Source organism: Dioscorea cayenensis, chromosome 2 (assembly GCF_009730915.1).
Source record: "Dioscorea cayenensis subsp. rotundata cultivar TDr96_F1 chromosome 2, TDr96_F1_v2_PseudoChromosome.rev07_lg8_w22 25.fasta, whole genome shotgun sequence".
Classification (NCBI taxonomy): domain Eukaryota; kingdom Viridiplantae; phylum Streptophyta; class Magnoliopsida; order Dioscoreales; family Dioscoreaceae; genus Dioscorea; species Dioscorea cayenensis.
The window spans coordinates 13,620,584-13,636,511 of record NC_052472.1 but is presented as its reverse complement, the minus strand read 5'-3'; the positions used below and the strand labels follow the sequence as shown (position 1 = coordinate 13,636,511).

The 15,928-nt window shown below is 33.7% G+C and overlaps 1 protein-coding gene across 1 annotated transcript; it reads right to left on the bottom strand.

Moving 5' to 3' along the window:
• Positions 1-5,994: 5,994 nt before the first annotated feature.
• On the bottom strand, positions 5,995-7,091 carry LOC120272777. The gene is made up of 2 exons (XM_039279584.1): positions 6,532-7,091; positions 5,995-6,208 (listed from the first exon to the last, which is right to left on the bottom strand). Exons 1-2 carry the CDS (start codon positions 7,089-7,091, stop codon positions 5,995-5,997), a joined length of 774 nt encoding a protein of 257 aa, XP_039135518.1.
• Positions 7,092-15,928: the final 8,837 nt, after the last annotated feature.

Sequence of the window (15,928 nt, the reverse complement as noted above, 5' to 3'; positions counted from 1 at the left end):
CCGTTTGGGAGATCAGCAACCGAGAAAGCCCCAAGGCCACGCCAAGCATCCGCCATGGCCAGCTTTGCCTGCTCAAGAGACAGAGATTTACCTAAGAATTTTGCATAAATAGAGGTTTGCATACCATCTTTGGCCTGAGTCCATAGGTCGTTGCCTATGGTGATAGAGGAGGTGGAATGGAGCTTAAGCTTGTCGAAGTGCTTTTTTTGCAGGTGGGGAGGGGTCTCGAAGGGTTCCTACTTGGGCCCAGTAGAGACAATGTTAGCCAAAGACACACCGGGACTAGCTTTCACATTCGAAGGAGCGCGAGCTGGCCCCGCCGGGGCCATCGGAGAGTTTAGAGCACCGAAGAGTTCAGACAACGTCCATGCACAAGTTGTTGTTTTAGATCTAGGGGTTTTAAGAGCATCTTTAATCTAACCTTTGTTTCATTTTTTTAATACTGCCAAAATTAACATATTGTCAAATACATGGATAATAAATTATTAAACTAAACCATTGTAAATATATGAAAATTTCTAATAATAAAAATAAGGCACTTGAAACCCCTAAATTATAAAAAAATATAAAAATAAATATATAGTTTAAAAATATTATTATGTATAAGAAATGCTTTAGTTTTGAGATTGAAAGCAAAAGAAGGATTTGGAAGATCATGCAACATTTAAGTAAAACTTTAGAGACAGAAAAAAATCAGAACAATGAATCGTATAGAAAATCATAATTAAAAACATTTGAGAATTTAAAACAATGTTTTAATGCTTAAGTATTTAAACATAAAGGGGAGGATTCATAAATAATAAATAAATAAGAATTGGATGAAAACCGTAATAAATAATTATCATGTTGTATGAATTGAAATAAAATAAAAATGTTTACTGCAAAAATATCTGGCTTGATTCTAGTGTAACATGATCAAATAATTTTTCTTTTCTAAAGTTTCACTTTTCATAATTTTTCAATTCTTTAATTATCAAATAAATAAACGTATTTTTTTTATTTTTTGGTTTTTAATAATAATTACCTAGAAATTCTCTTACCAATTTTTGGGATCCTCTCCTTTTAGGATAGCATGAATTTTAATATTCTCACATAATGATATAACCAATAAATAGCAATGTCTTATATATATATATATATATTCAACATCAATTTCACTTGATATTTATTCTTTCTGATTTTCATGCATGTCGCAACCTTATTCTTAATTACCTATATCAAAGTTCAATAACAATTTATTCTAAAATAAAATTTAAACTAGTGATGGCCTAAAAAAAAATTATTTCCCCCCAGCTAACTTCATGTTTTAACCAGTTATTAATTATTATAAATTTGTAATATGAGTTGTCTTTGATATCTTTTTGTGATTTTCCTAATATAAGTATTTGTGTGAACAAATAATTTAGCGATGAAGATAAAATCGTCCCATGAGGATTATGCTTATCAACTACAGAAATTAATCTGTCTCCAATTTTATTTAAATAATTAAATTGAACGTAATTAACTAAAAACAAGAAAAACTAAAATTAGAAGAAAATGGAAATAGCTAAAGGAGAAGAATCCAATATAATAAGTTCTAGGGTTTCCGAGTTCATCAAGATTAATGCAGTCTAAATTATCTAGTTCAATTAATTGATATTTATTCATTGTATAATTTTTCCTTGCGTTGTCATTAAATTAGCATACCCTATTAATTTGCATTAAATATTTTAGAAATTAAAATTTATTTTTAAAATAATAATAAGTTTTTATTATTAATAATATTTTAAAAAATTAATTATTAAGTATACATATTTTGTAAATAAAATTAAGAAAAATAAAGGAACCCAAGGTCCCAAACCATGTTAGGTAGGGGTGGCAATAATCTGTCCGAACCCGCCGGCCTGATTCTGTCCAGCTCGGAATAAAAAGGGTTTGGACATAAGTTTTGCAAATGCGGGCCAGGTCCAGACATGGCTTGGTTGTTTGGATTTAAATCCGGGCCGGGTCCGGACATAGAAATTCAGACAACCTGGACCTTTTAACCTCTAAAACTTTAAAAGCCCACAATCTTAGTTCCATTTGTTTTGAGCCTATTCTTCTAAAAATTTCAAACATATATAGTTTTTCCTATTAAGACTTAGATTTTGTATGATTTGAGTTGAGTTTTGGATTGTTGATGTTTTTTTTTTCACATTTAATGTGAATTAAATTATTTTTGTAAAATTTAATATTTAAGTGAACTTAAAAATAGATTAAAGAATTTGGACATGTTAAGTTTGTTCAGATTTAAAATCGGGCTGGATCTGAATACCAGTTTTTCTATTTATATTCGTAGTTGTCCGAACCTGGTTTTGTCTGCACATGAATTTTTGCCACCCCTAATGTTAGAGCACCAGGGATGACTGCATTGCTAATCTCGATGCACTAGGCACGTACCATAGGCACATGGCTTGGTGATTCTCGTCGTTGTCAAAAGTTCTCCAGGTCACGAGATAATCACGAAGCACCTTCATTTCAAATCTTTTGTTATCGAATTCAATATTTCTTTGAATGATTCTCTCTCCAACATCTAAGTATTTTAAAATATATATATATGTATAATATCTTTGAGGTTTAACATATTTAAATAAAAAAAGACAAAATGGTGTTTTACTTTAAAAAAATTCGTTGTGATTCAGTTGATGCTGATTAATTAAAATTTTCAATTGTTAAGTTTTAATTTTTTGTTAATTTTCTCATTTTCAACTCATGACTCCTTTAAAGTTCAAAAAAATCCCCTCATTTATGAAATTATCTTAGCATATTTCTTCAATCTTTAATATATTATTAACTTCTAGGAAAAATATTACCTACAAATTCTTTTGTTCCTTTTTAGCAACCATATGGGAGGCTAGGATATGAGTAATAAATGTAAGAGGAATTGCATGGAGCATCCCTCCCATTTTGTCAATGGAGTAAAAAGTCCTTTGACTTTTCCATATCCCTTATAAGTCCTCCCTTTTTCTATAGAAATACTTTCAAGTCCAACGAGTCCACTAACGGTGTTAAAAAAAGCAGTAAAAATAGACGGGATTGCCCTCGAGTTGGTTATAAAAATTTTTGAAAATGTAAAAATAGTTAAAGTAACCATCACATCACATCCCCATACTCATTTCTTCTTCTCCCAGAAAAAGAAAGGCTTTTCGTCTTCCTCCATTGAGCGACCATATCGCAGCCCGTACGGCGTTCGTGTCGGTGCTACTCGGGAGAAAAGGAGAAAGCTTGAGGGCATCCTTGCCTTTCGTTTGGACATCGAAGGGAAAAAAGGTTCGAAGGCCGACGGTATTGGAGGCCAACACCCTTTGGTTAGTCTTATCTTGCATTTATAGTTTATTGTTTGTTAAATTGGATTATCATTGTTCATAAGCCACGAAATTCCTTGAAATCTCTTAACAAAGACATGAAATTTGAGTGTGTAGTTAGTTTGTACAATAGGTTTGTGCCCTAATTTCAGTTATAATGAATAAATCCGCACGAATGCATGAAAACAAATGTCTTATGTGCGCAGAATCTCTCTAATAACGTTGATATCAACATGTGGAATTTATTTTAGGGCCAGTATTTACAAATGTATTTGATGTTCAATTTTTTTTTTGGCTAACAATCATGTTACCGATAAGATTGTATCTCTTTAGTTGTATTATGAATGGATGATTAACATTTAGAACCAAAGAAGATGTGAATGGATCATTAACATTTAGGATTCATGCATTTTTATTATGAATAGGATTACTATCAGTGGTTATTGTTTACATTTCTGTTGTTCTGTTCAATTACAGATGACAATTGCTTGCACTGTGAGTTGTTGTTGATATTATGGGCAATTTATATTGTTTGGGAAAGATATAGTGGGTTATGACTTTGTTATTCAATAAGTATATGTCGCCTGACCAGTTTGTTTTGTTTGTGTGATTAGGAAGATTATGGGTGACAATTCAGGAAATCTTGTGAACGGACGTTGTTATTTAGCACCAGTTGTTGATACCATCAACCAGTTGAAGAAGATGATGACACGAAGGCATTGGGATATACTTCGAAGGACACCATTCAGCCACCTCATGGACATTGAGCCCATAGTCCAAGAGCGCAGTGTTTTGGATGCATTAATGCAGATGTTTGATGAAAGGAGCAACACATTCCATTTGGGGGATAGTTTTCTGCAATTCAAGGCCGAAGATGTTTCATTAATATTAGGATTACAATGTGATGGCACTGCCATTGACTTCAAAAGGAAAAAGGAACGTTCTGTATTTGAAGAGGAATACTTCAGTAAAGGAGTAGACCGAAACAGGGACTGCCTGGTGAGGTCATTAATGAACATGGTGGTAAAAAGAGAAAGCAAGAAAGAAGAAAGCTTTGTGAAGCTTTTATTAGTGTACATTCTAGGATTTGTCCTTTTCCCCACAACTTCATGTTCGTCACCGGCATGGTTACCCCACTATGTGGACAATCTATCAACAATAGGACAGTACGCATGGGCACAAGCTACACATAAATGGATGATGGATGATATACCTCTCGCAACCGCTCGTGTGAAAAAGAGATGTGTCGGGAAGCAATCAAGGATAGGATACGTAAGGGGTTGTACTATGGCATTAATCATTTGGTTTTATGAAGTCACAGGTAACGGGAAGAAGATTCACTTTGGAAGGACACCACGCATTCTCTGTTATGGTGTTGGTAGTTACAAGAAACAAGCTGCTGTTAGTGCCTTGATTGATTCACTAGAGGGCAAGAAGGTATGCATAGTTTAGCATGTACTCGTGAATATTCTAATTTCGGTTTTAATATTACAATATAGTACTCATAAGTATCGGTATGAAATAAATATTTACAATTGTAATGTTGTTTCACACCAATCTGTTCACAATTTGGCAAACTTGTTTACTTATTTATATAAATGTTCAGCATGTTATATAAGATGTTTATTTTATGCAAAGATTTTTTATGTATTAATTTCTAATGTACATGTTTTCGTTGATGTTTGTTATCTTCTGCTAGTTTGTTCCACTCATGGCCGACAGAGAATTTGAAATTGAACTTCTCGGATATGGAAAGGTTCAACGGAATAACTCATTGATGGTTTCAGAGACATCCGATGCTATGAAAGCACCTAAGTATATGAGGACAAGGCGAAGGAAATTAGATGGGAAAATGAAGGGGGAGCCCTCCCAGACGAAAGGTCAGCATAGTAGGCAGTCAGATAGCACACAGTTGGATGAATGTCCTCACTTACTGTACTGTCTTACTTCCCTAAGAACAGTCATTACTGTGTTTGAATATTTACTTTAGTAAGAACAGTCATTACTGTACTGTCTTACTAACTTATGCTATACAAATTAACAACAAAAGTCATTTTTGTCTATTACTGATCATATATGCTAGCTCCAAATGACTTACTTGCTTTATACATCACTTTCAATGCTTGCTGACCAATAAAGCTTACTCGTATCCAACTATTGTGTTTGTTGTTTATAAATTGAATATGCAGCTCATTAATGTATGACTACGTTTATATGTGTGGTTTGTTGTTTACTTACACAGATATCAGTTCATTTTCATTAACTGCTAACCGAAAATACTATTTATACTTCAAAATTCGCCATCCACGGCCAGTATTACAAAAACATGCATACTACCTAGTGTTTAGTCTGCGATTACTTCATTACATGTTGCCCTGTTATGTCCGATTGAGTGGCAACGGCTACAATGTATTTCACGCACATGCCATGCTTGTGACTCAATCCGCTTGCGCCTCGGACGACCAGGCCTTTTCTTTGAGATAGGTGGTCGAATACGGAGTTGGCGAGAGTCATCCAACGGTTTGCCATGATCTGGTACAAGGAATATCGATTCTTTGTATGTCAACTTGTAGGATTTGACAGTGTAGTATGGTTCAATGAAGCGATGGACATTTGTATCAGTTTGCATAATCGCTGCGCAAGCATGCTTACATGGTATTCCGTAAACCTGCTAGCGGCGACAAGAGCATGTTCGAGCACACAAATTAACAGAATTACTCTGGTGGTCAACAACCTCGAACTGTTCTCCATCTGAACAACCTATCAGTAAGCACCTACTTTCTTCGACTATCACTTCAATCTTCTTGTGTATCACCGGGCAAAGATGAGATTCCCATTTCAAGCAACAATTACGTCGGTTATACATCATGTTTATCATCTTAAACCTAACAACATGAACATAGGTTGTATCAATTGCACCGTGGAGCATACCATTATGATAGTAAATGTAAAATATAACAGGATTTAGGGGTAATAATGCAAGTACAAACTGTAGAACACATTGCATAATTTGTAAATACCAACTACTAATACTAAATAGTAACGTGATAAACGAAAGGGAAATATAAAATACAGAATTCAAACCTCTAATAGTAAATAGATTAAGCGAAATCAGAACAGTAAAGAACAATATTAAAAGCAAATGGTTGAAAAAAAACATGAATACGGGAAAGCATGTAACAACTTTGCATTCTATTATGGGTACCACCTTATTGCATCTACCATCTTACACACAGGAAGGTGTCGTGCTTCTCTTATCCATGCATTAAAAGATTCTGCGACGTTGGAGTACATTTCACCCCACCGCTGGCCTCTAAACAAGTAATTACACCAATGTGACATGTCCGATTTCTGGAACATCCAATAGTGTGCTTGTCCTGATGTGGCCAATAGGGAGCGTACAGCTTCATCATATTCGAAAGACGTACATGCATATGCAATCTTCATAATCAAACTCCAGCACTCATCTTTTAATGACTTTCCTAGCTGCCCATTTGATTTAAGAAAATTTGCATGTAGATGTCGCAAGCAATAAGCATGCGGGGATGAAGGAAAAACCTTCGCAATAGCATTTACAAGTCCTTTCGACCGATCCGAGATGAATGTGATTATGTTGGTGTAGTCGTCATCACCGTATATTGCATCACCCAAAGTTGATGTAAACCATGTCCGATTATCATCGGGTTTCATTATCCACGATAGCAAACGCCAAATGAAAAAATCCTTCATTTCCATCTTTGGCTGTTGCACCAAGAAGGATACCGCCATATTTGCCCAACAAGTGAGTTCCATCTAGAAAAAGAATAGGCCTACAACCCCGCTTGAAACCATCAAGAGAAGCACGAAAACAGAAAAACCCACGCTTGAATCGTTTCTCCATCGAGTGTCAATAATAACGACGCTACCGGGTTAGTTTCGAAACTTTTGTCAGTATACCATACCAACGGATCATAGCTTGCTATATCAACGCCATGAAGAATTCCCTTTGCTAACTCTTTTACCCATCCGAGGGCTTGTTTATAAGGCAGACGAACACCATGGTCACGTAATATATCTCATTGTATATCCACTGCTCGGTATAGAGACCGATCACGTAATTTCATTACTACCTTCCTACTAACCCATTTCTTTGATGCTCTCGGGTGAAATGGTGTGTTGATACTCCCCACCGCATGTGTGTTCATGTCTGTCTCTGTTTTAATCTCGAATGTAGGAAGGTTTTACGTCTCTTGAGGCATGAACACGCCATTGACAATCTTCATCGAGACATGTCACGATCGCTCTATCTTTATCGTTCTTTATGAACAGAAAGTTGAAATTGCGTTTGACGGCTAAGTCACACAATGCATCCTTAAAGTTTTTCGCATTTTCAAAACGATGACCAATCATAGTAAACTCGACTACGAATCTCTTGTCGGATTACTTATTGTTAAAGGTCCTCCATGTAAAACTGGCGGTAGCATTGACAATGTTTCTCTAGTATGATGGAAAAAAAGTAAGTTGTTAGTTCAATAAATAAACGAAACATCAGTAAAATTGAATTCTTACTACCAACATCTTAATGTAAAAGCAAAAAAATCTAAACTAGAAAACCGAAAACTAACTACAATCTAAAGTGAATAAATATGAAAATGTTTTAATGCGCAAAAAAACCAGCATAACAATCACTGTATCACATGTGTACACCATTAAAATCGAATAGAAGGACAACATCTATCGCGTAAGCAGAGATTTACAAAAAATGAAAGAATAAAAGATATATGATATTTACGATGGTCTCGATGACCCAGAGTTGTCTTCGTGTTACTATCCACAGTCTCTACCAACATATCAACCACGTTTATTTTGAATAACCGGTGAATGTTGCACATTGTTTAGAAGTCATCTTCGGAACTAATGGAAGCCACTGTCTTCTGCTCATCTGGAATTATATACTTAACTTTGACCGATGAAGCTTGAAGGTGCCAATATGTACATATTTCTTCCAATAATAATTCCCACCCACTCAAGATGGTTAAATCTAACACACAACCCTCTCCCTTGTATTTCACAACAGTGTAAAACATGTCCATTAAGCCACTGCAGCAACAAAACAAAAAAACCTTTAGTCATAAACTGCCACCTTCTGAACATGGTGGTTGATAAAAATAAGATAATAATATGAACAAAATCTTTAGGTAGATGATATCGTTAACATACGGTATGCTCAAGATGAGATCCTTGCAGTTGGTGTAATGTTGCACTGGATAGCTTCTCCAGACTGGGGAGACGGAGACAACGAACGAAGATAGAATTGGTTCTTTACATGAAGAGGCTCAAGAATGGAAACAATATGGACCAGAACACCAGCTTCTTCATCAAGATACAAGTAGAAGAAGAATGCAACTTCCAAAGCAAGTTTGCAGTACAATAGCCATGCTGTGATTTGACTTGGTGCCATTATTACCTCCAAACTTTTTCAAGGGTAGTTTTGGGATTAAACAAAAATATCACAGATTGGGGTGACGGAAGGGACGAACGAGTACAAAAACTATAAATGAAGGACGGATAGGGACTTTAATTTTGTCAGAAAGACCACGGAGGAAGTTTAAAAAATTTCAGGGACTTAAAAATAATTTTCCCTAAATGAAAATGCCTTTTTTATATATAAGATACATTTCCAATATATATATATACTATTATTCTATTAAATGGCCCTCTTTTTTTTTTTAATTAAACCAAATGGTCTTTAGGTTCATCACATCACCCACATGGGTGATGTGATATCTGACTCGACATTGACGTGAGCATTTTTAAATAAAAAAATCCCGATTTTTTTCATTTTAACCCATGAATTGTTTTTCAATCGATAAGTTTGAGCTATTCTGGGTTTTTGATCAAATTTTTTTAACAAAAATTTATTAAACTTTTAAAAATTTATTAAACTTTTTAAATAATTTTTAAAAAATATATAAGTGTGTTTTTAATTTAAATCCCTTATTTCTTTTTATAATTAACAAATTATCTTTTTCCCTTTGATTATTTAACCCAAATTTTTATTTAAAAAAATATGTATTTTTTTATTTAATTTATTAAAAAATTAATTTTAAAGAATATATTTGAATATGAAAAACACAAATTTTTAAAAATTTTTAACTTTTAAAAATTATTAAACCTTTAATGAAAACAACTTTTTAAGCAATATATAAGTGTGGCTTTTTATTTGTATTATAATTAACAAAAACTCTTTGATTACTTAACCCAAATTTTGCTTAAAAAAATAATGTAATTTTTTTAATTTATTAAAGAATTAATTTAAATAATATATTTGAATATGAAAACACAAATGGTTCCACCTGTTGGTCGACGTACTACTGGCCAACCAAAGATCAGACATAAACGAATGCATGTGGATAGAAACCCTGATCCTACTAGGCATAATTTATGCTCTATATGTAAACAACCCGCTCATTATAGAACTACTTGCCCTAAGCAAAGGAGAAATATATGATGTAACTTTACTTTATATTTAAATGCAATTATGCTTTTTAATTTTAAATAAATTTAAAATTTATTATTGATTTAATGATTTAATTAAAAAATAAATTTGTGTTTTCATGTTCAAATATATTATTTAAATTAATTTGTTAATAAATTAAAAAAATTACATTATTTTTTTAAGCAAAATTTGGGTTAAGTAATCAAAGAGTTTTTGTTAATTATAATACAAATAAAAAGCCACACTTATATATTGCTTAAAAAGTTGTTTCATTAAAGGTTTAATAATTTTAAAAGTTAAAATTTTAAAATTTGTGTTTTCATATTCAAATATATTCTTTAAAATTATTTTTTTTAATAAATTAAAAAAATACATATTTTTTAAATAAAATTTGGGTTAATAATCAAAGGGAAAAGATAATTTGTTAATTATAAAAGAAATAAGGGATTTAAATTAAGAAAACACACTTATATATTTTTTAAAAAATTATTTAAAAGTTTAATAAATTTTTGTTAAAAAAATTTGGTCAGAAAAACCCAAGAATAAGCCAACTTATTGATTAAAAAACAATTCAGGTGTTAAAATAAAAAAAATCAGGATTTTTTATTTAAAAATGCCACGTCAGCAGCCCAATCAGCGCTGACTGGCGCTGACTCAGCACCTAGTCAGTATATCGCATCACCCATGTGGGTGATGTGATGGTCTTAGGGCCATTTTGGCAATTAAAACGGCCCTAGGGCCATTTGGTTTAATTAAAAAAAAAAAAGGAGGGTAATTTTATTAAATGGCCCATCATTCTATTTAATTTACAATGAAGTTCTTATAATACAAACTTATTTTCCTATATAAACCTCTAATAATATTTGGTTGGAGAATAAAATTTAAATTTATGGGTTCTTGGAAACAAAACGAATTTTAACAAATATAATGGCTAGAAAAGTATAATAAATCAAAATAATATAATATTAAAGGAAAAATATAACGATATCAAGGGAATGAAAAGTATAAGTATTTAAAAAATAATTAATTACTTCAATGATGAGTAATTAATTTCCAAAGAAAGGATTTTCTTTATAAAAATGCTATTTAAACTAGCGCATAATTTACAAAAGTATGTGGTTTTTCTTGTAAACTATTAGATGAACTAATTTAGTGGGGAAGAAGTGTTGCCATAATGTATGCCGAAAATTTCGTGGCTCATTTGTAAATGTCCTCATTTGTATAGTATGTGAATTTTTTTAAAGAAATAATTTTTAATAGTAGATATCATGTTAAATGCACTCATTTATGCCAAGGCTCATACTATATGTGCTGATTTATAATATATTTTCTTTTTCTTTTTAAAATAAAATCTCCTACTAAAAATCATATTAAATGCCGTGATTTTTTTAAGGACTCATACAAAATATGCTAATTTTTAAAATACTCACTATGTTTTTAACTATTTTTTTTTTCTAATAGCTATCTTGTTAACATTTATTTGTGCTTTGGCCTCACAATGTCTAGATTAGTCTGTCTATACTATTTTTTAAATTGTTAATTTTTGTTGGCAATATGTTACATGTGCTATTATATTTGAATTTCTTTCAATACGTACTTTAGTATTTTAGTTAATTATTTTCCTCTACACTCATGTAAGCACATTTATTTTGAAACTGTTTTAGATATTTATTTTTAATATTATTATTTTTTTAGTAAAATTAAATATTAGTGTAGATCATGTATCTAACTTCAATATTATATATAAATACTATTATTCAAACACTTTAAATATTGTTTATCTCAAATATAAAAAAAACCCCCAAGTTTTATCCTCTCGACTAAAAAAAATCTCATCAATCAAAATTTTAGCTAAATAACTAATTCATTATTATAAAAACATAATCGAAACACTACTATCTTAAATGATATTTTTTTAAGTTAATCAAAAATAACATACATGAATTTTTTTTTTTTTTTTGGGTAAAAAGAGCTCGAGAGCTGATTTACTGGAAACTGAAGAAACAAAATAATACAAAGAGGGAAAGAACAAGCTTGGACAAAATACAGACAAGAGGGAGATCGCGGCCACGGTGGAACAAAGAAACCTTAGAAGAACTGGCACCATGACATGCTAGCCTTTTGGAAGTAATGTCCCAATCCTTTGGGATGGCATGGTAGCGGGGAGGCAATCCTTAAGAATATTAATCCAAGGCAGAGCACGCCAGTCACAATTTAATCTGTCATGAGTCAGCACATCATGCAGCTCCAAGTTCATTAAAAGCAATGATTAATGGAAATGTTGGAGCTGAGTAGATGCTTCACAGCTACAATGAGAGCTTTAGCCTGGGCATCCAATTCAGATTCTGGTTGAGTAGGACTACATCCTACAACAGAAATTTGAGCATTAGTATTGGTAACAAAGAAGGCAGCTCCTTTTTTTTTTTAATTAATAATAAAAACAAAGTACAATAGAGTTCAGGATACAATTAAACAAAAGAACAAGACAAAGAGAAATGAACCAACACAACCGAAAAAAGAAAAAAAAAATACAACAAAAAAGATTAACAAACAAAACCACTAACTCTGAAGATCTTCATCAACCACTTGGGAAGCTCCCTACCAAAATGAAACAGGGAAATCTCATGATGGTTAAGATCATGTGTAGCCAGAGAAAGAGTGGCCCTGTTCCAGTTCATCGAAATGATGTCTAGCTTAGGATTACCCACCTATGTTAACAGCTCATTAATGATTGTGATCTGCGAATGAATTCTCCAGGCGTCCGAACAGCAACCTTGCTTCACAGCCATGACTAGATCAACATATGGAGAAAGAGTAGACTTGAAGTGCAAACCCATGGCGATCCCATCTTGTAAAGCAAAGCTGATGGATTTGGCTGCTGCATCCAAATAAGAGTTCGCAGGACACCTACAGCAGCCAGATCTTAAAATGCTAGCATTATAATTAGAGACTATAAATCCTAAACCAGCAATGGAAATATTTACATTAAAGACAGCGACAGTTAGTAATATAGGACTATGAGCAAATGTATAATTGTTTAAAATGAAGTCCTTCCCCAAATGAGGAGGAGGGGCACAGGAATACTCCCTGACATGTGCGATGGCCCACCGAGAAACCTTGTGGCAGTCCAGGTGCTCGTTGTTGAAGATCTTGTTGCATCGAGCTTTCCGAATAAACCACACAGATGAGGCTATAATCGACTGGATAGCAGGACCATTACCAGTCATCTCCTGGTTCAACCACAACCCCGAAGATATCCCGTCAGATAGATTGATAGGCTTACTAGCGGCAGAACAAATAATATTCCAGATCTCTTGGGTTTTATAGCAGTTAAGAAACAAGTGCTCCACTGTCTCAGTATACAAGTTACAGAAAGTGCATAGTATTTGGGTGCCCAAATTCATGCGATAGAGATACTCATTGGTTTTAACTGCATCATGAAACACTAACCATATGAAGTGCTTTACCCTAGGGGGACTTTGAGTTGCCATAAACTCTTCCAACCATCCCAAATTTTGTCAATACTCTTGCCATGGTTTAAGAACGAGTATACCATTGATGACAATTTAGAACCTTTAGCTCTAGGTAACCAGACCAAGTTGTTGCCCTGATCAAGACCAATTTTACTTTGACAGAGGACAGTGTCATTAAGAAACATGCCAAAAATAAGATGCATGTGAGATAAGTTCCAGTGAGTATCAACCAACAACTTAGAAATTTGCATATTATCATAATCAAAATCCATATTCAAGTAAGTAGGTTTGAAGGCTAAAGGTAACTCAAAATACCAAGGATAATTAAGGAAAGAAGTCATACCCGGATTGAAAGAGTTCATTCAGGAACATTTCGTGGGGATATTCCCTCTCCAGATATCAAATTTGCCATACTTTTGCTCCATAATGGCAACCCACCAGATTTTATTTTTATTAAGCATGCACAATAAATTCTTAGCCATAAGAGAAATTTTCGAGAGACCAAGGTTCCGAATTGACAATCCCCCCTCAGATCGATCAAGCATAATTTCATTCCAACCAACTGAGTTGATGCCTTTTCTATTGCTAACCTTAGACCAAAAGAGGGCCCTGGCAGCCTTGTTGATCCGATCAAGAACAGATTTAGGGACAGGATAAATCGAAAGATAATACAAAGGGGCAGTCATAATATAGGAGTTTATGAGAATAGTTTTCTCTGCTGGAGAGATTCTGGATTTCCTCCAAAAAGAAATTGACTTCTCAATCTTGTCAACCATAGAGGAAAAACAAGAGAGTGCCAATCTCTTAGGGGAAATCAAAATACCCAAGTATGTAAGAGGGAAAGAACCAACCTAATAGCTATGGATTCTGGAGATTCTGTGGGAAAGATGTTTATTAAAACGGCTTGGGAATATAATCTCAGATTTCGAACTATTAAAACTTTGACTAGTCAAGTTACCATAAAATGAAAGACACCTTTTAATATTCCTAGCAGATTATCTGGAAGCCTCAGAAATAAGGATGAGATCATCCGCATACATCAAATGATTAAAGTTGCTATTGAGATTAGAGTTAAAACCAGGGATAGCATTAATTCATAGGGCATAATTGAGAATAGTAGTGAGGTTTTGAGCAACAAGGATAAAGAGGTAAGGAGAGAGAGGATCACTCTGTCTAATACCCCTGTTAGCAGAAAACCAAGAAGTATTAGTTTTGTTGATCAAAAGAGCTTAGGAGACATTACAAATACAAGTTTTGATTCAACTAATCCATCTACCAGGAAACCCAATCTTGGTAAGAGTAGCAAGAATTGCAGACCAACTCAACGTGTCATAAGCCTTGGCAATATCTAGCTTAATCAACATCCTAGGGGGTATATATAATTGTCAATCGAATGAGCCACCTCTTGAAGAGTAATGATATTGTCAAAAGGAGTACGACCATTGACAAAACCACATTGCTCTCTCCTAATCAAATTAGGAAGAAGATATTTCATACAGTTAGCAAGAATTTTTTATATAATTTTATAGCAGACATTACACAGGTAAATCGGGGGATAATCAAAGCAATAAAAGTCTTACCCCAACTATTAGGCATAATCGAGTGAGTGATTAAATACCTGATCACTGAAAAAAGAGAATTGCCTATCTCATTCTAGTAGAAGCGATAAAATTTTACATTGAAGCCATTTGGACCCGGGCTCTTACCAGTGGGAAGAGAGTGAAGCGCATCGAATACTTCCTTCTTTATCACTTCCCTTATAAGAACCTCACCCTCACTGAAGGAAATTTTTGGCAACTCATCCGGAAGATTAGAAAGAATCTCATTAACCTGCCTATTATCCGAATATTTTCAAAGATCTGAAAAGAAACTAATAAAATTCAGACTGATACTTAGAAGATCAGTAAAAATCATGCCATTAAGATCCATGATATTTGTAATAGTATTATAATGATTACGAAAGCGAACAGAATTAAAGAAGGAAGAGTTATTATCTCCATTTTGAACCCACATAAGTCTGGCACGTTGGGCCCACTTGGTGTTGTTCTGTCTATGAAGAGCAGAAAGATTGTTATACATAATAGTAAGAGATTGAGGGGAGAAGTCAATAGAGTCACCTGAACCATCCTTTTCTTCTGCTTCAACGATGGATCTCTCCAATTTCTCAATACCTTCTTCAATTGGATGAATACATTTAGTCTTCCAATCGAGCAGTAGGTGCCTGGTCTAGAAAGAAGATGAGTGACTGCCTGCATGGGGTTAGAATGTGGAGAAAAATTCCAAGCTTTTCTAACCGCTTCATGACACCCCAAGTGTTCCAGCCAAGAATTCTTAAAGCGACATGTTTTCTTTTTACTAACATCATGAGGAGTGATAAATAGAAGGAGGGGCGAGTGATCAGAAATAAACCTTGGAAGATGTTTAATAGGGCAAATATCAAAGCTGTTAGACCACAGCGGATTAACAAGGCATCGGTCCAAATGAGCCTACTGTCTAGCTAAACCCTGTTGATTATTACACCAGGTGTAAGGAGAACCTACATAATTAACATCGTGTAGGTTATTAGTAGCGATAAATTCTGAAAAAACTAAGGCCTTAACTAAGGCCTTTCGGCTATAATAATAATGGGAACCGCCACTATGTTCATCCATGTA

Coding starts and splice junctions, on each gene's coding strand:
- LOC120272777 (XM_039279584.1), bottom strand. CDS start 7,091: ATGGCGGTATCCTTCTTGGTGCAACAGCCAAAGATGGAAATGAAGGAT. Junction 6,209..6,531: donor AAGATGGTAGATGCAATAAG/GTGGTACCCATA, acceptor TCATGTTGTTAG/GTTTAAGATGATAAACATGA.